The sequence below is a fragment of the Bidens hawaiensis genome, unplaced genomic scaffold (assembly GCF_021521415.1).
Source record: "Bidens hawaiensis isolate Kalapana, Puna unplaced genomic scaffold, B.hawaiensis_p1.1 tig00012097_1, whole genome shotgun sequence".
Lineage (NCBI taxonomy): Eukaryota > Viridiplantae > Streptophyta > Magnoliopsida > Asterales > Asteraceae > Bidens > Bidens hawaiensis.
The window spans coordinates 755,692-772,430 of record NW_027491973.1 but is presented as its reverse complement, the minus strand read 5'-3'; the positions used below and the strand labels follow the sequence as shown (position 1 = coordinate 772,430).

The 16,739-nt window shown below is 34.7% G+C and overlaps 2 protein-coding genes across 3 annotated transcripts; one reads left to right on the top strand and one right to left on the bottom strand.

The window, feature by feature from the left end:
* Nucleotides 1-5,645: 5,645 nt before the first annotated feature.
* On the top strand, nucleotides 5,646-12,735 carry LOC143539989 (ankyrin repeat-containing protein At5g02620-like). 2 transcript variants are annotated; one of them, XM_077033160.1, is made up of 4 exons: nucleotides 5,646-5,676; nucleotides 8,198-8,565; nucleotides 10,688-11,097; nucleotides 11,851-12,735. In XM_077033160.1, exons 1-4 carry the CDS (start codon nucleotides 5,657-5,659, stop codon nucleotides 12,733-12,735), a joined length of 1,683 nt encoding a protein of 560 aa, XP_076889275.1. In that variant the 5' UTR covers nucleotides 5,646-5,656. The 2 variants fall into 2 exon arrangements, with proteins under 2 accessions (XP_076889275.1, XP_076889277.1); XM_077033162.1 differs by lacking the exon at nucleotides 5,646-5,676 and adding an exon at nucleotides 7,923-8,008.
* A 2,707-nt stretch (nucleotides 12,736-15,442) lies between these two features.
* On the bottom strand, nucleotides 15,443-16,447 carry LOC143539974 (putative membrane-associated kinase regulator 4). The gene has a single exon (XM_077033149.1). The coding sequence runs from the start codon at nucleotides 16,355-16,357 to the stop codon at nucleotides 15,455-15,457; it is 903 nt and encodes a 300-aa protein (XP_076889264.1). The 5' UTR covers nucleotides 16,358-16,447; the 3' UTR covers nucleotides 15,443-15,454.
* Nucleotides 16,448-16,739: the final 292 nt, after the last annotated feature.

Below are 16,739 nucleotides of genomic sequence, written 5' to 3'. Positions count from 1 at the left end.
AGTTAGAAAAAGTGTTCTAACAGCCTCATAACTATTGTCAAGGCCCATTAAAAATTGCATCAATTTTATTAGATGATTAAAATCATTAAACTGTTTCGAAGCCTCACACGTACAAAGAAGCAATTGTAAAATTTGATCCAACTGTTTCCACATTATGTTTAACTTGTGATAATATTCAGACACAGATTGGTTACTTTGAGTAAACATATTAATTTTTTGATACAAGTTAAAGACCACAGATCCATCCACTTTATCATATGTTTCTTTTAAGTCATTCCACATTTTGGTTGCTAATTTAGAATAGACCTGTCCTAAATACAACTCTTCAGACACATAATTTAATAACCAAGTAAGAACAACCGAATTACATCTATCCCACTGTTTTGAAAGAACTTCATCAGTGGTAGACCTAACACAAGTACCATCTATAAATCCAATTTTATTTTTAACCTGTAATGCCAGGTTCATAGCATTAGACCAAACTTTATAATTTTCAGTCCCTTTCAGTTTTATGCTAACAATGGTAAGACTACTGGAATCACTAGCATGCAAATAAAGCGGATCACTGGCTTCAAGTTTACTAACCAGCGTATTATTGTTATTATTATTTTCATCACCCATGATAACAATCAATAAGAATGAAAAACAAAATCACATAAGCACACTCAAGAAACTGATACACATAAACCTAGAATGCCTAATGCAACACAAAGACCATGCTTTATATCCTCTGGTATCAACCTAATTATGCCTACACAAGTATATAAAATGCCACTAAAAAGAAAAGAATTAGAAAGATCTCACCCGAGAGCGCCCAAGTTAGGGTATTCCTTCTAAGAGTCAAGAATGCAACCTTCACTTAGGGTTACAATTCTTGACAGAATCAGCACACAGATCTTTGATCACAAATTGAGTTGCACGGAAGAAATACTCCACAAGAACACCCTACAAGGATGTACGTAACCTTCAAGATCGATGAAACCAATAATCCCCAAATATTAGGGTTTCAATTTCGGAAACCCTAGCTTTGCAATTAACACCAAACACCGATGAAATCCGAAGATATCGAGCAATCACGGCTCTGATACCACTATCAGAACTTCAATCTATGAGCCAATATCAGAACTCCAATCTTTATTCCAACTTCACCAGATTACAACCACAACGGAAGATTTGAACAACTCTTTACAAGATCACCAACACAGTGATCTGAAATCTCTCTTTATCTCAGACAACAGATTCAATCAATATGACGAATCAAACCCTAGATTACAAGACTACAGAGGTATAACTGAGAAGAAAATGTGTGTTGCGGAGAATGACGCTCAACAACCCTTTTTATATCGACACTAACAAACTCCCCAGCCCAATTACGCGTGAGACTTGGAGTTTGTTAAATTGTCATCTTCAGAAAACGGCCCAATTTGGCCCAACACCAACATTCTTCAAGTCCAATAGCCCAATAGCTCTATAAACCGTCACAGGTCCAGAAAGTATCCAGACAACACATATAACAAATAAACATAAAAATTAGAAAATATTACATCTACAAGTTTTAGCATATTGAATTGAAACAAATAAGAAATTACCAAGGTTGTTTTTCTTTCTGTCATTTCAACATCCCCCCCTCAATTCAATAGCCAAACATGTCATACATTTGCAGCAACTTACATATCTCATTATATGATTTATCAACAACCCTTTAGTGAACACATCAGCCACTTGATGTTTAGACCGTATGTTCACAGTTTTAGTATATCCTCTTACAATCATTTCTCTTAAAAAGAAAAGATCCAACTCAAAATGTTTAGTTCTGTCATGAAAGACAGGATTAGCCGCAATAGAGATTGCAGCTGTGATATCACAATACAAACTTATAGGTAAACATACTTTAACTTGCAATTCACTTAACAAGTTGATAACCCAAATGACTTCACAAGTTGCAGAACACATTGCCCTATATTCAGCCTTAGCAGAAGATCTGGACACAGTAGATTGTTTCTTACTTTTCCAAAAAACTAACGAATTTCCTAGAAACACAAAAACCAGTTATTGATTTTCTAGTTTCTAAACATTTTGCCCAATCTGAATCAGAATAGACCTTTAATTTAAATTCATTACATTTACTAAACAAGATTCCTTTTCCAGGAGACCCTTTCAAGTATCTGAGTAACCTTAAAGCAATTTTTAAATGTGTATTATAAGGACTATGCATATATTGACTTAGATAATGCACAGAATAAGCAATATCAGGCCTAGTATGAGATAAATAAATCAGTTTACCAACAAGTTTTTGATAACTAGCAATGTTACTTAAAACAAAATCATTATTTTTACGTTTGTTTGTAACAATAAAATGTTGCCCAATCGGATTACTTACAGGTTTGCATCCAGTCATGCCATACTCAGCAAGCATATCCAAAAATATTTTCTTTGTGACAAACATATGCCAACATCATACCTAATTACTTCAATACCCAAAAAATATTTAAGTTCTCCAAGATCTTTAATGATAAACTTGGTCTTAAGAAACTCTTTAACTTTTATTATTTCAGTTTCAGAATTTCCAGTTAATACAATGTCATCAACATATACAAGTAAAACAAGAAACACATCTTTGGTAGACAAAACAAACATAGAATAATCACACATACTTTGAACAAATCCTAGTTCAATTAACACAATGATAAGTTTCTCATTCCACATTCTAGGAGCTTGTTTAAACCCATACAAAGACTTTTTTAGCTTACAAACTCTAGTCTCATCTTTAAAGTAATACCCTTCAGGTAAATCCATATAAACATCTTCATTCAAGTTACCATATAAAAATGCATTATTAATATCTAATTGATATAGAACCTAGCTATTTTGAACAGCCATAGGTTAAAACAGATCTTACAGTTATCATTTTCACCACAGGTGAAAAAGTTTCAAAGAAATTAACACCTTCTTTTGACTAAAACCTTTAGCCACTAACCTAGCTTTGTATCTCTCAACTTCTCCAATTGATTTATATTTGATTTAAAAAATCCACTTACAACCTATAGTTTTCCTATTTGAAGGCAATTCAACCAGATCCCATGTGTCATTTCTATGAAGAGCTTCAATTTCTTCACTCATAGCACTGACCCAGTTAGGGTCACTGGCAGCCTCAAAGAAATACCTAGGTTCACTACTCTTACTTAACATAGACACAAAATTCATATTGTTAACAGATAGGTTAGAGTAATTCCCAACTTTCTCAAGACCATATCTAACTTTTCCTTCTTCTACATAATCTTTTAATGTTCTAGGAAAACTTATATTTCTTGTAGACTTTCTAAGCACAGTAGGGATATCTTGTTCAACATTATTTCCCTCAGAATTATCAAATTGATTACTACTTCCTATCTCATCTTGAACCCCGCCAGATTCAAGACTTGTACCATTGGTTTGCGGAAGTTCAGCCCTACCAAACATGGTACCTGACATTGATTCAGACTGCTCAGACCTATGAGAAGAAGTTTCATTAGTATGAATATCATCATTGGGAGTTGAAACATCCACAGATAGTTTGGGCTCATATGAATCGTACAAGTCAAAAAAATTTAAATGATTTATACCAGAAATATTCTCATCAATGCGTTGTAAATTTACATTTTCTTTAAAAGGAAAAATTGTTTCATAGAACTTAACATCTCTTGAAAACAAAACTTGTTTTCTTTGTAAACTCCACAACTTATATCCTTTCTTTTGGTTAGAATAACCAATAAAAACACATTTTTCAGCATTACTAGCAAATTTGTCACTTTTGTTTAAAACAGTACTAAAACATAAGCACCCAAACATCCTAAGATGATCTAGTACATGTTTAAATTTATACACAAATTCATAAGGAGATTTACCATCTTACACAGACGAGGGTGTCCTGTTAATCAAATAAGCAGCAGTCAATATATACTCAGACCAAAAATTTAAAGGAATTTCACTTTGAAATAATAACGCCCTAGCAACATTCAACAAATGTCTATGCTTCCTTTCAACAATTCCATTTTGTTGAGGAGTATGGACACATGTTGTTTGATGAATAATACCACTATCAATAAAGAATTTATCCATTTGACTATTGATAAATTCTGTTTCATTAAAGATATCAGTTTGACCATGACGTCACAGTATGTCCCTATTAATTTAAAGACTTCAACCAAAGCAACTATGAAGTTAGATGGGCTGCTCGCTGTTCAGCTCCAACGTTACGTGGGAGGCCAAATTCAGTTCGGGTCGGTCCCGAATCTTGAGCAGGTAAATTCATTAGTGAACAAGAAGCGGTTCAGTGCTCCCTTCGACCCAGGTGGTACAAATCTAAAGCCAGGAAAGACGATTCATGAAGTTAATCTATTTAAGCGCGTTGTAAATACATGTTTTTACCTATTTTTTATAGTTGATTTTTAGGGTGATACAATTACCATTTAGATTAATTACTTTGGACAAGTTGGAGTTGCGGACAGTAGACATATAAAGTAGATTTGACTTTAATCACGTTTTCATCATCAGTTTGTTGAAAAATACATAAAAGCCCATGTTTCTAAATATTTAAACAGTTATATCAAGATCACCCAAATATAGAAGAATAAAACGTTATTGATCATCCAAGTATCATTGTGCTAGTTTGTTGGAAAACTTGATAGAAAATATTAAAATGACACCATATGATGTTGCTAACTTTACCGCTTTTGCATATCTAGCCAGAGTTTTGGATTTTTGTTATTTATTATTATTATTTTTTTAAATTCTGGAAAGGCAAATTTTATTAAAAAAAACACCCCAAGCAAACGCAAGGGCATCACGAACCACAAAACAAGACTAATTACATAAAGTTGAAATCACACTATTCTTTCCGATGGATAGAACTGTGTTTGGACCTATATTCGGGAAAAAAATAGAAAAGAAACACGAGATTTAATATCCTCCATAAGTTTATCCACCATAATCTCTTTATATGAGAAATGAGCATTTCCAAATGCACCAACACGCTATAATGATGATGCCATAAACGAGATCTTTCTTAACTGCAAACAAGTGCGTCGAGTAGTGAAGCTCAAATAAATCTCTAACCACAAATGTAAAAATTTGTTCGATCTGACTAGAGTTATTAGTTAATAAAATTTATCATTTTGCGACTTTAAATAAGATAATTTTATCGATAATGCATGTGAGAGCCTGATAGAGACAAATTTTGTCATTTTATTTTAAAGATTTATATGACTTTAATATACCCTTTTAAATCTCAAATGGCTAGATTATCCCTTTCTTTTTTTTTTTCATCATATTGTATCTACAAAAAGATATACATAAGAATAGAAATATTAATAACAAATATCTAATAAGAGTATTAAATATTGATTCCTTAATTTAATAATAGTAGTTGAAGGCTTGGCCACAAAAAAACACAAATACATGACTCGACCACCGTACAAGCATCATTTCATTTTTCTAGCAATCCTTGAAACTACAAGACCCTACACATCTTAAAGTCACCACTCAACCTCTTATTTCACCTTTTAATCATTGTCACAAAAATCATGGTTATGGGGTCTCCCACAATGTTCTTGAAAACCTTAGTTTTAGTCTTTTTTGCAGCTCTAAAATGAATTGAGTTAAAGAAACAAGAATCTTTATGTGTTCTTCAATACCCAGGTAAAATAAAAAACTAAAAAAGTTTAAATTTCTTGATTATTATCAATCAGTATTCAATGGTTATGTGTGTATTTTGAGTCAAATTAATTACTCAAGATTATGCTTCTTTCATGATATACTCATGTATACCATTTTTAAATATTTGATAATTTGACCTTTTTTTCTCTTTCTTCTAGATTGGCTGAAAACTGAAATAAAGCTTCCAATTTGTAAACAGTTCATGCCTACAAGTTAGGCTGAGGGGTGTGGGGCGCAATCCTGGGCGCGAGAGCCCCTCCGCTCGCGCCTCGGGGCGCTAACCCCACACCACCGGGGCGCGAGCCGGGGCGCGAGCGGGGCGCGAGCGCGGAAATCCATGCAGGCGTGAGTGTGTTCGCGGGAGAAGAGAGAGGAAAAGCTGGTGGGCTCGAGAGAAAGAGCCGTTGGAGCTCAATAATTTTAAAAAAAAAAACCTTAAAACCCTTATATAATATCCCAAACTCCTATATAATACCCCATTTCATCTATAAAATACCCCATTTCACCCATATCAATCACCACAACTTCAAAATAAAACCCAAAATCAACCCATCTTCCCAATTTTTTTTTAAAAAATAATGTCGTCGTACTTGTCTGATTCCGACTCCTCCGAAGAGGATGATTTGCTTCTTCATGTAGGGGGAGTTTTGACCGCAACCGTGGTCGATCTCTTGCAAAATCAAGCCCATCAACCTCGACTCCCGAGGGTTAGAGCACCACCTCGTGATCGTGATCGATCGGGTGCTAACGATACTTTGTTTAGGCATTATTTTAGCCCTCAACCGGTATATGAGGAGTCGGATTTTCGAACTCGTTTCCGAATGAGCAGACAATTGTTCATGCGTATAGCAAGTGATTTAGAGGCACGGTATCCCTTTTTTCAACAAAGGGAGGATGCTAGGGGTCTCCCCGGTTTTACCCCTCTTCAAAAATGCACGGCTGCTATCCGTCAATTAGCGTACGGCATCTCGTCGGACGCTTTGGATGAGTATTTACAGATGTCGAAAAGGGTTGCACGTGAATCCCTTCATTTTTTCTGCCAAGGTAAAAAACATTAATTTTACTTTTTATTAAATATTTATTACATTTTGTAATATATATTATACGTAGGAGTCATATCGACTTACGCTCGGAGATATCTGCGTAAACCTACAATGTATGACATCCAACGCATATATGAGGTGCACGCAGAAAAACATGGTTTTCCTGGGATGCTAGGTAGCATCGATTGTACGCATGTTGGATGGGCTATGTGTCCAACGGCCTGGCGAGGTCAGTTCCACCGTGGTGATCATGAAGGGCCGACCCTTATACTTGAGGCGGCGGTGTCACAGGATCTTTGGTTTTGACATGCTTTTTTTGGTGTTGCTGGGTCAAATAACGACCTTAATGTTATCGATCAGTCAAATTTGATCAACGACCTTATCGACGGGGTTGAACCACCTCAATCTTTTGTTGCAAATGGAGAACTCTTCAAGTACGGGTACTATCTGGTCGATGGTATTTACAACGAATGGGCTTTGTTAGTTCAAGCTTTTACAGATCCAATCGCCGACAAACGGAAGTATTTTACGAAGAAGCAAGAGTCTGCTAGAAAAGATATTGAAAGAGCTTTTGGAGCTATAAAAAAACAATATTATGCTCTGGCGAACCCGATACGTTATTGGACTCGGGAGAGGATAACGGACGTCGTCTACACGTGTCTGATCCTACACAACATGACGTTAGAAGACGAGGGCAAAGCTATCTGCCAAAACTACCAAGGTGACATTCCGCCACAACCGTCCACAATCAGTGATCAACAAAAACTTCATAACATAGCAAATATCAAGAGCCGTGAGATACACAGGGATCTTCGACATGAGTTGGTTGAACATTTGTGGGCGGGGCGACCCGATGATCTTGTATTAGATTAGTGTTATTATTAAGTATTATTGTTTGTTTAATTTTTAGTATGTTTTTTTTTGTAATTTGAATTTTAAAAAAAATGTGTGTTTTTTTAAATAATTTATGAGTTTTTTTAATAATACGTTTTTTTAATACATTTATAAAAAAATAAAAAAAAAATCCGCTGGAGCCCCTGCTGGAGCCCCTCCACACCAGGGCCAGGGGCTCCAGCGGGGGCTCCAACACCCATCTTATCCGGTTTCTCTCTCTGCCACACGTCACAATATTATTGGCTGGAGCCCCCACTCGCGCCCCCGTTAGAGCCCCTCACACCCCTCAGCCTTACAAGTTACAACAGTTTCCAACTGACCTAAGCCTACCATTAGCATCAATCATTTAGTCATGATGTGAAAAGAAAAGAATTTAAGTACCAATTGTCAAAATTTAATAATATATAAGTAGAAGAAAATGAAAAAGCCACAACTTCCTCTCTTACTCATATGTCCACATAAACTATATCTTGAACAGTTGTATTCTTTTTAACTTCTAGAACCAAAGGTTTAAACTTTTGCTTATTATGAACAAGATTTGATTTGGGTGTTCTTCATTTTTACAGAAAGCAAGAGGGGTTTTTGTTAAAACTTAAAAAGATGGAATCTCCAGCTTCTGGAAAGAATATGCATCAAAGTTTGAGTAGAAACAAGACTATGGAGAAAAAAGATGATACATCTTTGCATATTGCTGTTAGGCAAGGGGATTTAGATGCTGCTTTTGAAATTATAAGTAGTTATGATGAACAAAAGTTGGTGGAGTTGCTGATGAAGAAGAATCAATCCGGTGAAACCGCGCTTTATGTGGCTGCGGAGTACGGTTGTGTCGATTTGGTGAAAGAGATGATCAAGTTTTATGATTCTGAGGCTGCAAGTATTAAGGCTAAAAATGGGTTTGATGCCTTCCATATTGCTGCCAAACAAGGAAATCTTGGTAAGGATTTGAACATTAGTTGCATTTACTTTATAATATCTTCATGTGCTAGATGTTATTGTGATCTAACTATCTATGAGTTGACCTAGCTGATAAGTTTTGAGATCTGGTTTTAGTTAAAATTTTGAATATAAGGGTGTTTATCTTAAGTGACAATCCTGAACCATTTACTTAGATTGAGTGCTATGGAGAGGGGCTAGTTTATCAAAAGTCCTGCCATGTCAGTGTGTCATTATCACGTGGGTAGAAGCACTGACGGATCCAGGAATTTTTTTCAGGGGGTTCACTCTTTTTAGTTGTTTTAGTTTTATAGGGTTGGACATAAAATAATTGCGGGTTGATTTAGCAATTCGGATCAGTAAGGTTCATCAAGTAATAAAAATACGATACAATAGTAAAATAAGCATGAACAAACTAACAAGTTAACAATTTAAATAAGAGAATTAGAAATTTTAAAGTAACAAATAATCAAGAGTGGAGACGGCCAGTGACGGACCCAAATTTTTTTTTTTCATGTGGTCAGAAATTTTCCGGTTCGAGTCGGACTAGGTAATGTAAATTCCGGAGTCCGAAATAGGGATGATTGTATGAATCGGTCTCTGAAATTTAAATGACCAGTGGTCTTGAGGGTACAGAAACAATAGTAAAAGTTTGTTACTTAAAAGGTCGTTTTTGGTTGTTTGGTTATGATTCAATTCACTTTTACATGCTACTAATTCTAAGTTTTCAAGTTAATATGTTGTACAATGACTTTAAATTTTTCTGATTTTATTTTGCTTTTACCAAAAGAACAATAAAAATTGTTATAAAAAAATAAATAATGTATGATATATACGTTTAGTAAAATTTAAGATTTAAAGATAAATAATAAAGTAATATAATAATATAAAAGTAAGAGTCCTGTGGTTGGCCTTTAAAAAAAAAAAGACTTGGATAAGAGTGGGATGAAATACTGAAAAGCAAAAGGTAAATTACACCCTATCTTAAAGCCTAGGTCTATACTCTTGACTAACCATTAACCCCTCCGGCCTCACAAAGTTGCAGCAGTCGTCTCTGTGAACCCCCTCCGACCAACGTAGGTCCGCCACTGGGTAGATGAGCTTTACTAACTAACCCCTTAAAGTGTATAATGGTTTAACTAACCACTTTATTAAAATAATGCTTAATTTAAATTAATAAAAACTAAACGAAACAAAAAGATGTGTGGTGTAATTATTTTATTGGTTTAGAAATTAAATGGTAAGTGAAGAGGGGGCAAGAGGCGTTAGTGCAATGGCGATGGATAGGAGGGTTGTGCCTGGCGCTCCATCTTGGTGACATTAAGGTGCGTTTGTTGATTTAACATAAAAATGTAGAAACTCATTCAAAATCTATTATTAATAAGAAACCTCTACAAAATATAATTGTAATATACTATTTATAAATCAAAATCAATGTATAAAAACTTATTTGTAGTGGTTGACCACGTGTTTTGACACTTCTAGAGGCCCAAGTTGAACATTTAGGTCAAGAGGAGAAAGTTCAATCTTTTCTTTGACTCAACTGAAAAGGTTTTGGTTGATGAGTGATGACATAAAACTTTTTAGCTGCTATAAATTGAATGAGGTAAAAAGTTTGCAACAAAAATGCATTGAATTCTAAATATGGAAAGAAATAATTCTGAAGTCAAAAATGAAAGTGCGAGTTTCCAACCCCTTTTTATGAAATGCATTGAATTGTATAAGTTAAATAAATCCACTATCTTTCAATCACTTAGCACATGAGATTTTCTTCATTTATGCTTAATCTAAGGTTATATATATCTTTCCAGACAATCATGAAGTTTAATCAAGTCCCTTTTGGTGCAAGTTTGTCAACATAAGTTCTAAACCTTATCGCTGCATGGCATAAATGTCTTATAGTAGTTCACTTGTAACTTTTTGTACCATTTTTACACGTAAGTCCGAATTGGGCCTAACGTCACAGTAGTTCGCTTGCAACTTTTTATACCATTTTATGTACTTGCCGCATTTTCGGATTTTCTATAATGCTAAAATTAACTAATATGACTAACCAAAAAAAATGTCAAAAGATATTCTTGAATATAAAAGGTTCTCAAGATTTAAAGTATTGATGATTTCAGAGGTATTGAAGGTTCTTATGGAAATGCATTCAGAGCTTTCATTGACTTTCGACCAAAGTAACACCACACCATTGCACACAGCATCAGAACAAGGTCATATAGAAGTGGTGAATTATCTGTTGGAGAAAAATAGTGGTATGGCAAATATTGCAAGAAGCAACCTTAAAACCGCTTTACATTCGGGTGCGAGACAGGGCCATTTAGAGGTTGTGAAAGCACTTTCACAAAAAGTACCTGCGATTGTTGGTAGAGCTGATAAAAAGGGGCAAACAGCCCTGCATATGGCGGTCAAAGGACAAAACGTTGAGGTCGTTAATGCACTTATTGAAGCCGATAGCGGATTGATAAATATGGTTGACAAAAAAGATAACACCGCGCTACATATAACTACAAGAAAGGGCCGCAAAGAGGTATGTAAACGTGATCCAATAAGGTTGGAAATGAGCGAGTTGGGTAATAAGTAAAAAACCAACACTCTATAAACTAGGGGTGCCAATTCTGTCACTTTATTGTAATCGTTTTGAGTTAAATGAAAAATCGGTCAAAATAAGAAAGTTTTGAGTTGGCATATCTGACTCGTTTGAAAAAACAGGTCGTGTTCGGGTTGACCTGTTTAATTAAATGGGTAGGTTGTGTTGGTTGACTGTTTAACCCGGTTAGTTAAATAGGTTGACTCACGAACCAATGCATGACCATTTTAACCCATTTTTTACAACCACCTACCCAATTAACACGTTTACAGCTTGATTATTACCCACCAACCCGTTTGACACATTTAGATAAATGGGTTAAATGGGCCATGTTTGGGTTACACGAAAGCATGTGCAAGTTAAGGGTTGATGTCTTTGGCCCGAATAAAATATGGGTCGTGTTCGGATTGAACAATTCAACCTGCCAACCCTACACTATTGACACCCCTAAATTAAAAACTAAGTTTTAAGGGAACTAAGTCAAAGGGACGACTTTTAAATTCAAAATTGACATTGAATTTTTGTAAAATAAAGAACACAGATTTTATTAAATTTAGAACTTATTATAGAATCCAAAGTAATGATAAATGTCTTGGAGATAAAGAAGTCAAAAGTTAAATCTAATCTGATGCAAGAAAAACATGTTTGACTTCAAAAGTCAATGTGTAAGTTTTGACATCAATTTACTTGCAGATTGTTTGTGCATTGCTAAATCACAAGGGAACACTCAACAAAGAAGTCATCAACAAATACGGCGAAACCGCACTCGACACAGCCGAGAAATTCGGTCGATCTGAAATCGCCTTAATCTTGCAAGAACATGGCGTCCCAAAAGCCCAATCGCTTAAAAACAAACAACCACCATTAACTCCCACCACCCGCGAACTAAAACAAACCGTCAGCGACATCAAACACGGCGTCCACAACCAACTCGAACACGCAATCCGAACCCAAAAACGAGTCAAAGGAATAGGCAAACGAATCAACAAAATGCATCTAGAAGGCCTCAACAATGCCATCAACTCCACAACTGTAGTTGCGGTTTTAATTGCAACGGTCACTTTTGCCGCCATTTTTCAACTTCCGGGTCAATACGTGGATGACCCGAAAAATATCCCACCAGGGTTTTCATTAGGAGAAGCAAACATAGCTTCAAACCCCGAATTCATCGTTTTCTTGATCTTCGACTCGCTTGCGTTGTTTATATCACTCGCAGTGGTGGTGGTTCAGACATCTATCGTGGTAGTTGAGAAGCGGGCGAAGAAGCAAGTGATGGCGGTTATTAATAAGTTAATGTGGCTAGCTTGTGTGTTTGTGTCCGTGGCCTTTCTTGCGCTTTCTTTTATTGTTGTTGGTAACGAGAAGTGGTTAGCGGCTGGGGTAACGGTTATTGGGTCGGTCACATTGGCGTCGACGTTAGGGACAATGTGTTATTGGGTTATTATGCATAGGATCGAAGCGAATAATATAAAGAGTCGACGGCTTGAGAGGAGTAGTAAATCGTTGTCGGGGTCGGTTTCGCTCACACCACTCTCGGATTCTGATAGTGAGGACTTCAAAAAACTATATGCTATTTGATCATCATAATGTGTTGTGTTTTTATGTGTTTTTCAATTGAACTTATGCCTATTATATCTGTGTTGGTGCATGGGTACCATGGCACCATGTGATATGTATATATATATGTAAGAATGATATAAAGTAGCCGAAAATTGCTCTAAATTACTACATGTTTGAATCTCTTTCTCCTCTTTGATTTAATCTTCGAAGGATGAGTGTTGGAAATGTTTGTATTCTGATCAAAGATATCAGGTATAACCCATATGCACCTAGGATTTAAGTGTGTTTCGGGCGAACCCGTTGAAAGTTCATTTGCAAATATGAGTAATATTTTTGAGACTTTAATTTAAACAACCAATGACTTATGTTAAGTGAACCTTTTTTTTCAATTGATATCTTTTTAGTTGTTTCTTTTCTTTATCTCTAATTTCCAATTAACAAATTTGGGGTTTTTATTTAGCTAAAGATTTGATGAAAATGATTGGAGAATGGGATGGCAAGAATGAGCGGTTGAGAGTGTTGAATAAAGGTAGTTGTTGGAAATAAATGGTTGGCAAAAAGTTTAAGTAGGAAAATCTTATCATATGCTCTTTAAAATCTAAATTTGAATTTTATAAAAATCTCAAGCCTAAATGGGTTAACGGGTCAACACATTTATCGAAGAAGCCATGCTCGAGTTAAACCGTTTATTAAACATGTCATGCTCACCTAGTTATCTTAGCCAACTCAAACCCAGATTTAGGATCCAATCCTTTTATAATAAAGAAGGATGAAAGGACAAAATGGGTAACAAGGATTCATATCATTTGTGTGCATATCTGCTATTGCGCTTGCTTTTTGCTAGCCTTTTAACATCTAGAAAACATACATAGTAAGAAACCAAGAAAGATCAAGGCCCACGCCATGGATCTGACTTTACGCGTCACGGTTTTGACTCATGACTTGCTTATAAGTGATTGGGATGGTTGCATGGATGATGTGTTTGCATACAAGTGAATGCAAGTGTGCTTAAAGCAACAATTTGTGCTTTGGCAAAAGCTGTCATTGCTTAAAGCAAAATTAGCCACTTTAAAGATTGGAATCACATTCACAGGGTGCTTTTTATGATCAAATCTACACACACAAAATTTAGTTATATTTTAACTTAGAAGGAAAGGATTGATGGTTGATGTAATGATGTTGACTCTGCATAAAGAATTGTATAAACCTGTCAAGTAGGTGCCTTTAACCTTTTTAATTATGAAAAATGCCCTGAATCATTAACTTCACATACAATATCTTCTTTCCTCATATCTTTAATTCTTTTGTTTTTTTTCTTTTTTTTGGGTTTGACTGTGGTATTAAGACATTAGAATATTTCATTGACTAGATCCTAAATCTAATGCTCCAAATCAAGGATCAATAATACCTATACAAACCAAATTCAATTATGAATTATGAATACATGGAAAGGAAGATTAGAAGTGATAACCAAGCATACACGAAAATAATAATAATAATACCTATGCAAACCGAACCAAAATATCTTGTTTCATAACATGCAGGAACACATAAGCTTACCAAATGCGTTGGTTGTTGATGAAAAATCTTGGGTGTGTCCTTGTGGACAAGCAGATAGTAGTTTTTTTAGTAATGTTTTAAAAACTGATGTGACATTACATGATGTGTTTTGGCTATTTAAAGTTGTACAAGATATTTAATGGGTTTTGGTTGAAGACATAGGAGAGGTGATTGCAAAATGTAAATAACTAAATATGCATGAGTTAACGAAAGATGTACATGGTGGTAAAAAGTAAACTGGCAAAAGTGACATACTTTTAAGAGAGTCCATTTGACTATAATTTATAAGATATGAGAAATCTTATATTATTAAAATCACACTAAGTTTGTTTTTTCTTTCACTTGAAGTAGTTTAACTTTGATGATGAACACCACATTTAAAGCAAGTGATTTTGAGGTGGACTGGCACAGTGCAAACACATAATAATGGTAAAAAGCTGATGACTTTAAAGTTAGGTATTAGTGGGCTCTCCCTTTTCTTGCTATAAAATAATGCCTTTGAATACATGCCTCAGGATTTAAATTTCTTGCATGTGATCTTAAATTGGATTCATCATCTGCTTTGTCTAAAAGATGCCTTTTGTATAGTTCAGAAAAAAAAAAATAAAAAAGAAATTGATGAAATCTAATAATGATAATATGATACTCAGTTTGTTTTAGAAGTTATTTTTCTTCTTTTCACAACTTTTATTGTGGGCAATGACCGTTAAAGAAAATACATTCATAGCTTTAGAGGTAAAAACGTATATGACATGGACACTCGTGTATAAATATACCAAAAACGATTATTCTCAGTGATTTTTTCCATCTAATTTTCTGTATGATTGTATACTTAATTCAGTTTGATGACAGGTAACTCATTTGATATTTAAAAGGTAATTACATAGTGACATGTAGAAGTACACTGTACAACAACACAACACAATGCAATAAAACAAATTAAACAGTTGCAATGAAAATATGAAATGTGAAATGATAAAAGTTTTGATTTCTTTATTAGTAGACAAAATTTTGCTCAATTAAGGTTTGAAAGTGTAATAAAAGTAGTGTATAACAAAATAATGTTTTATTTGAATTCTTATGGACACATTCAAAAAGGGTACCATATGATAATACCATCATAAAATAAAGAAAATAAACTTGTAAACAGAAAAAATGGTTTCAAGAACAATGATCGTTACAAGGTACATTTTGGAAGAAATATAGGATTAATTCTTGAACTATAAACCTCTTGGGATTTTTTACAGTGATCAATGGCTGCTTCAATTGAACCTTCAAGCTCTGAATCAACACTGCTATTCCTCTTTAACATTTGTAATTCATAAATCCCATTAGAATAATTAAAAGACGACGAAGAAGAAGATGATGATGTTGAAGAAGGTGAACACTTTCTCTTAATTGCCCCTGAAAAAGACTTCCTATGGTTGCATTTACTATCAAAAACATCCTCATTCCCTTGTTCTTCAATACCCTTTAAGACATTTGCCAAAGTTGGATACTTTCCTGTTTGAATTTGACCAAAACCACCTTTTTTATTCACTTTCAAATCTTGTCCAGTTTCTTGTTTACTACAACCAGACTTGTTAAACAAAGATTTGAGATAAGATCTTGAAGCTTTAAAAGATTTGATTAACTTAAGCTTCTTTGACCATGGACCATTGTGATTTTTCGGGTGATCGCCTATGAATTCGGTTAACTCGGTTGACCATTCGAATAAATATTCGTCTGGGGTTAGTTCGGTACTGACCCTACAAGATTCAGCAGGAGATATATTGCATGATTGGACCATTGGTGTAGAAAATGTAATAAATTCTTCTTCTTCTTCTTCTTCTTCTTCTTCTTCTTCTTCTTGTTCTATATTTTCTTTGAATTTAAGTGATTTAACCATTTGTACTCTAGGGGGGAGGTGAAGTGGAAGGAGTCTACCTTTGTAAAAAAGCTCATCAGCAGGTGAATTTGAATGAATTATAGAATTAGTTGCCATTTGAAATTCAAACTCTTTGCTACATGATGATGAACTTACTTCCATATCTATGAATTCTTCATCTTCATAATTGCATGATAAAAGATTTGATGCCATTTTGTGGTGTTTTTTAGTGAATGTGAGCTTGTGTTGGGATGGTTATGGGGTGGGTGTGTGTCAAGACTCTAAGGGCATCATTTAAAGGCTTAAAGTAGAGAAGGTGACAAGTTAGAAACTTATAAGATATAAAATGGAAAAAAAAATGTCAGATATGTTGTTATTTTCAAGTAAGCTTTGAAAGCTTTCAAGCAAGAAAGTGTGATAAGAAACTAGAATGGTCCCTTTTTCTAGATTGACCAAGCAATGAAAAGAAAGTACCTTTTGCTAATCTTGTTGTACAATTTACACAAAAGTAGATTGAGGTGAAAAGGCCACTCTTTTCATTATGAGAGAGCTTATTGGTGTGTGATATTATGATGATTCATTACCTTCACCAACA

What these genes read in the sequence shown, in the direction of transcription:
- LOC143539989 (XM_077033160.1), top strand. Translation starts at nt 5,657, where the DNA reads ATGTGTTCTTCAATACCCAG. An exon ending in ATGTGTTCTTCAATACCCAG is followed by an intron (nt 5,677 to 8,197) that starts GTAAAATAAAAA and finishes TCATTTTTACAG; the next exon opens with AAAGCAAGAGGGGTTTTTGT. An exon ending in TGCCAAACAAGGAAATCTTG is followed by an intron (nt 8,566 to 10,687) that starts GTAAGGATTTGA and finishes TGATGATTTCAG; the next exon opens with AGGTATTGAAGGTTCTTATG.
- LOC143539974 (XM_077033149.1), bottom strand. Translation starts at nt 16,357, where the DNA reads ATGGCATCAAATCTTTTATCATGCAATTATGAAGATGAAGAATTCATA.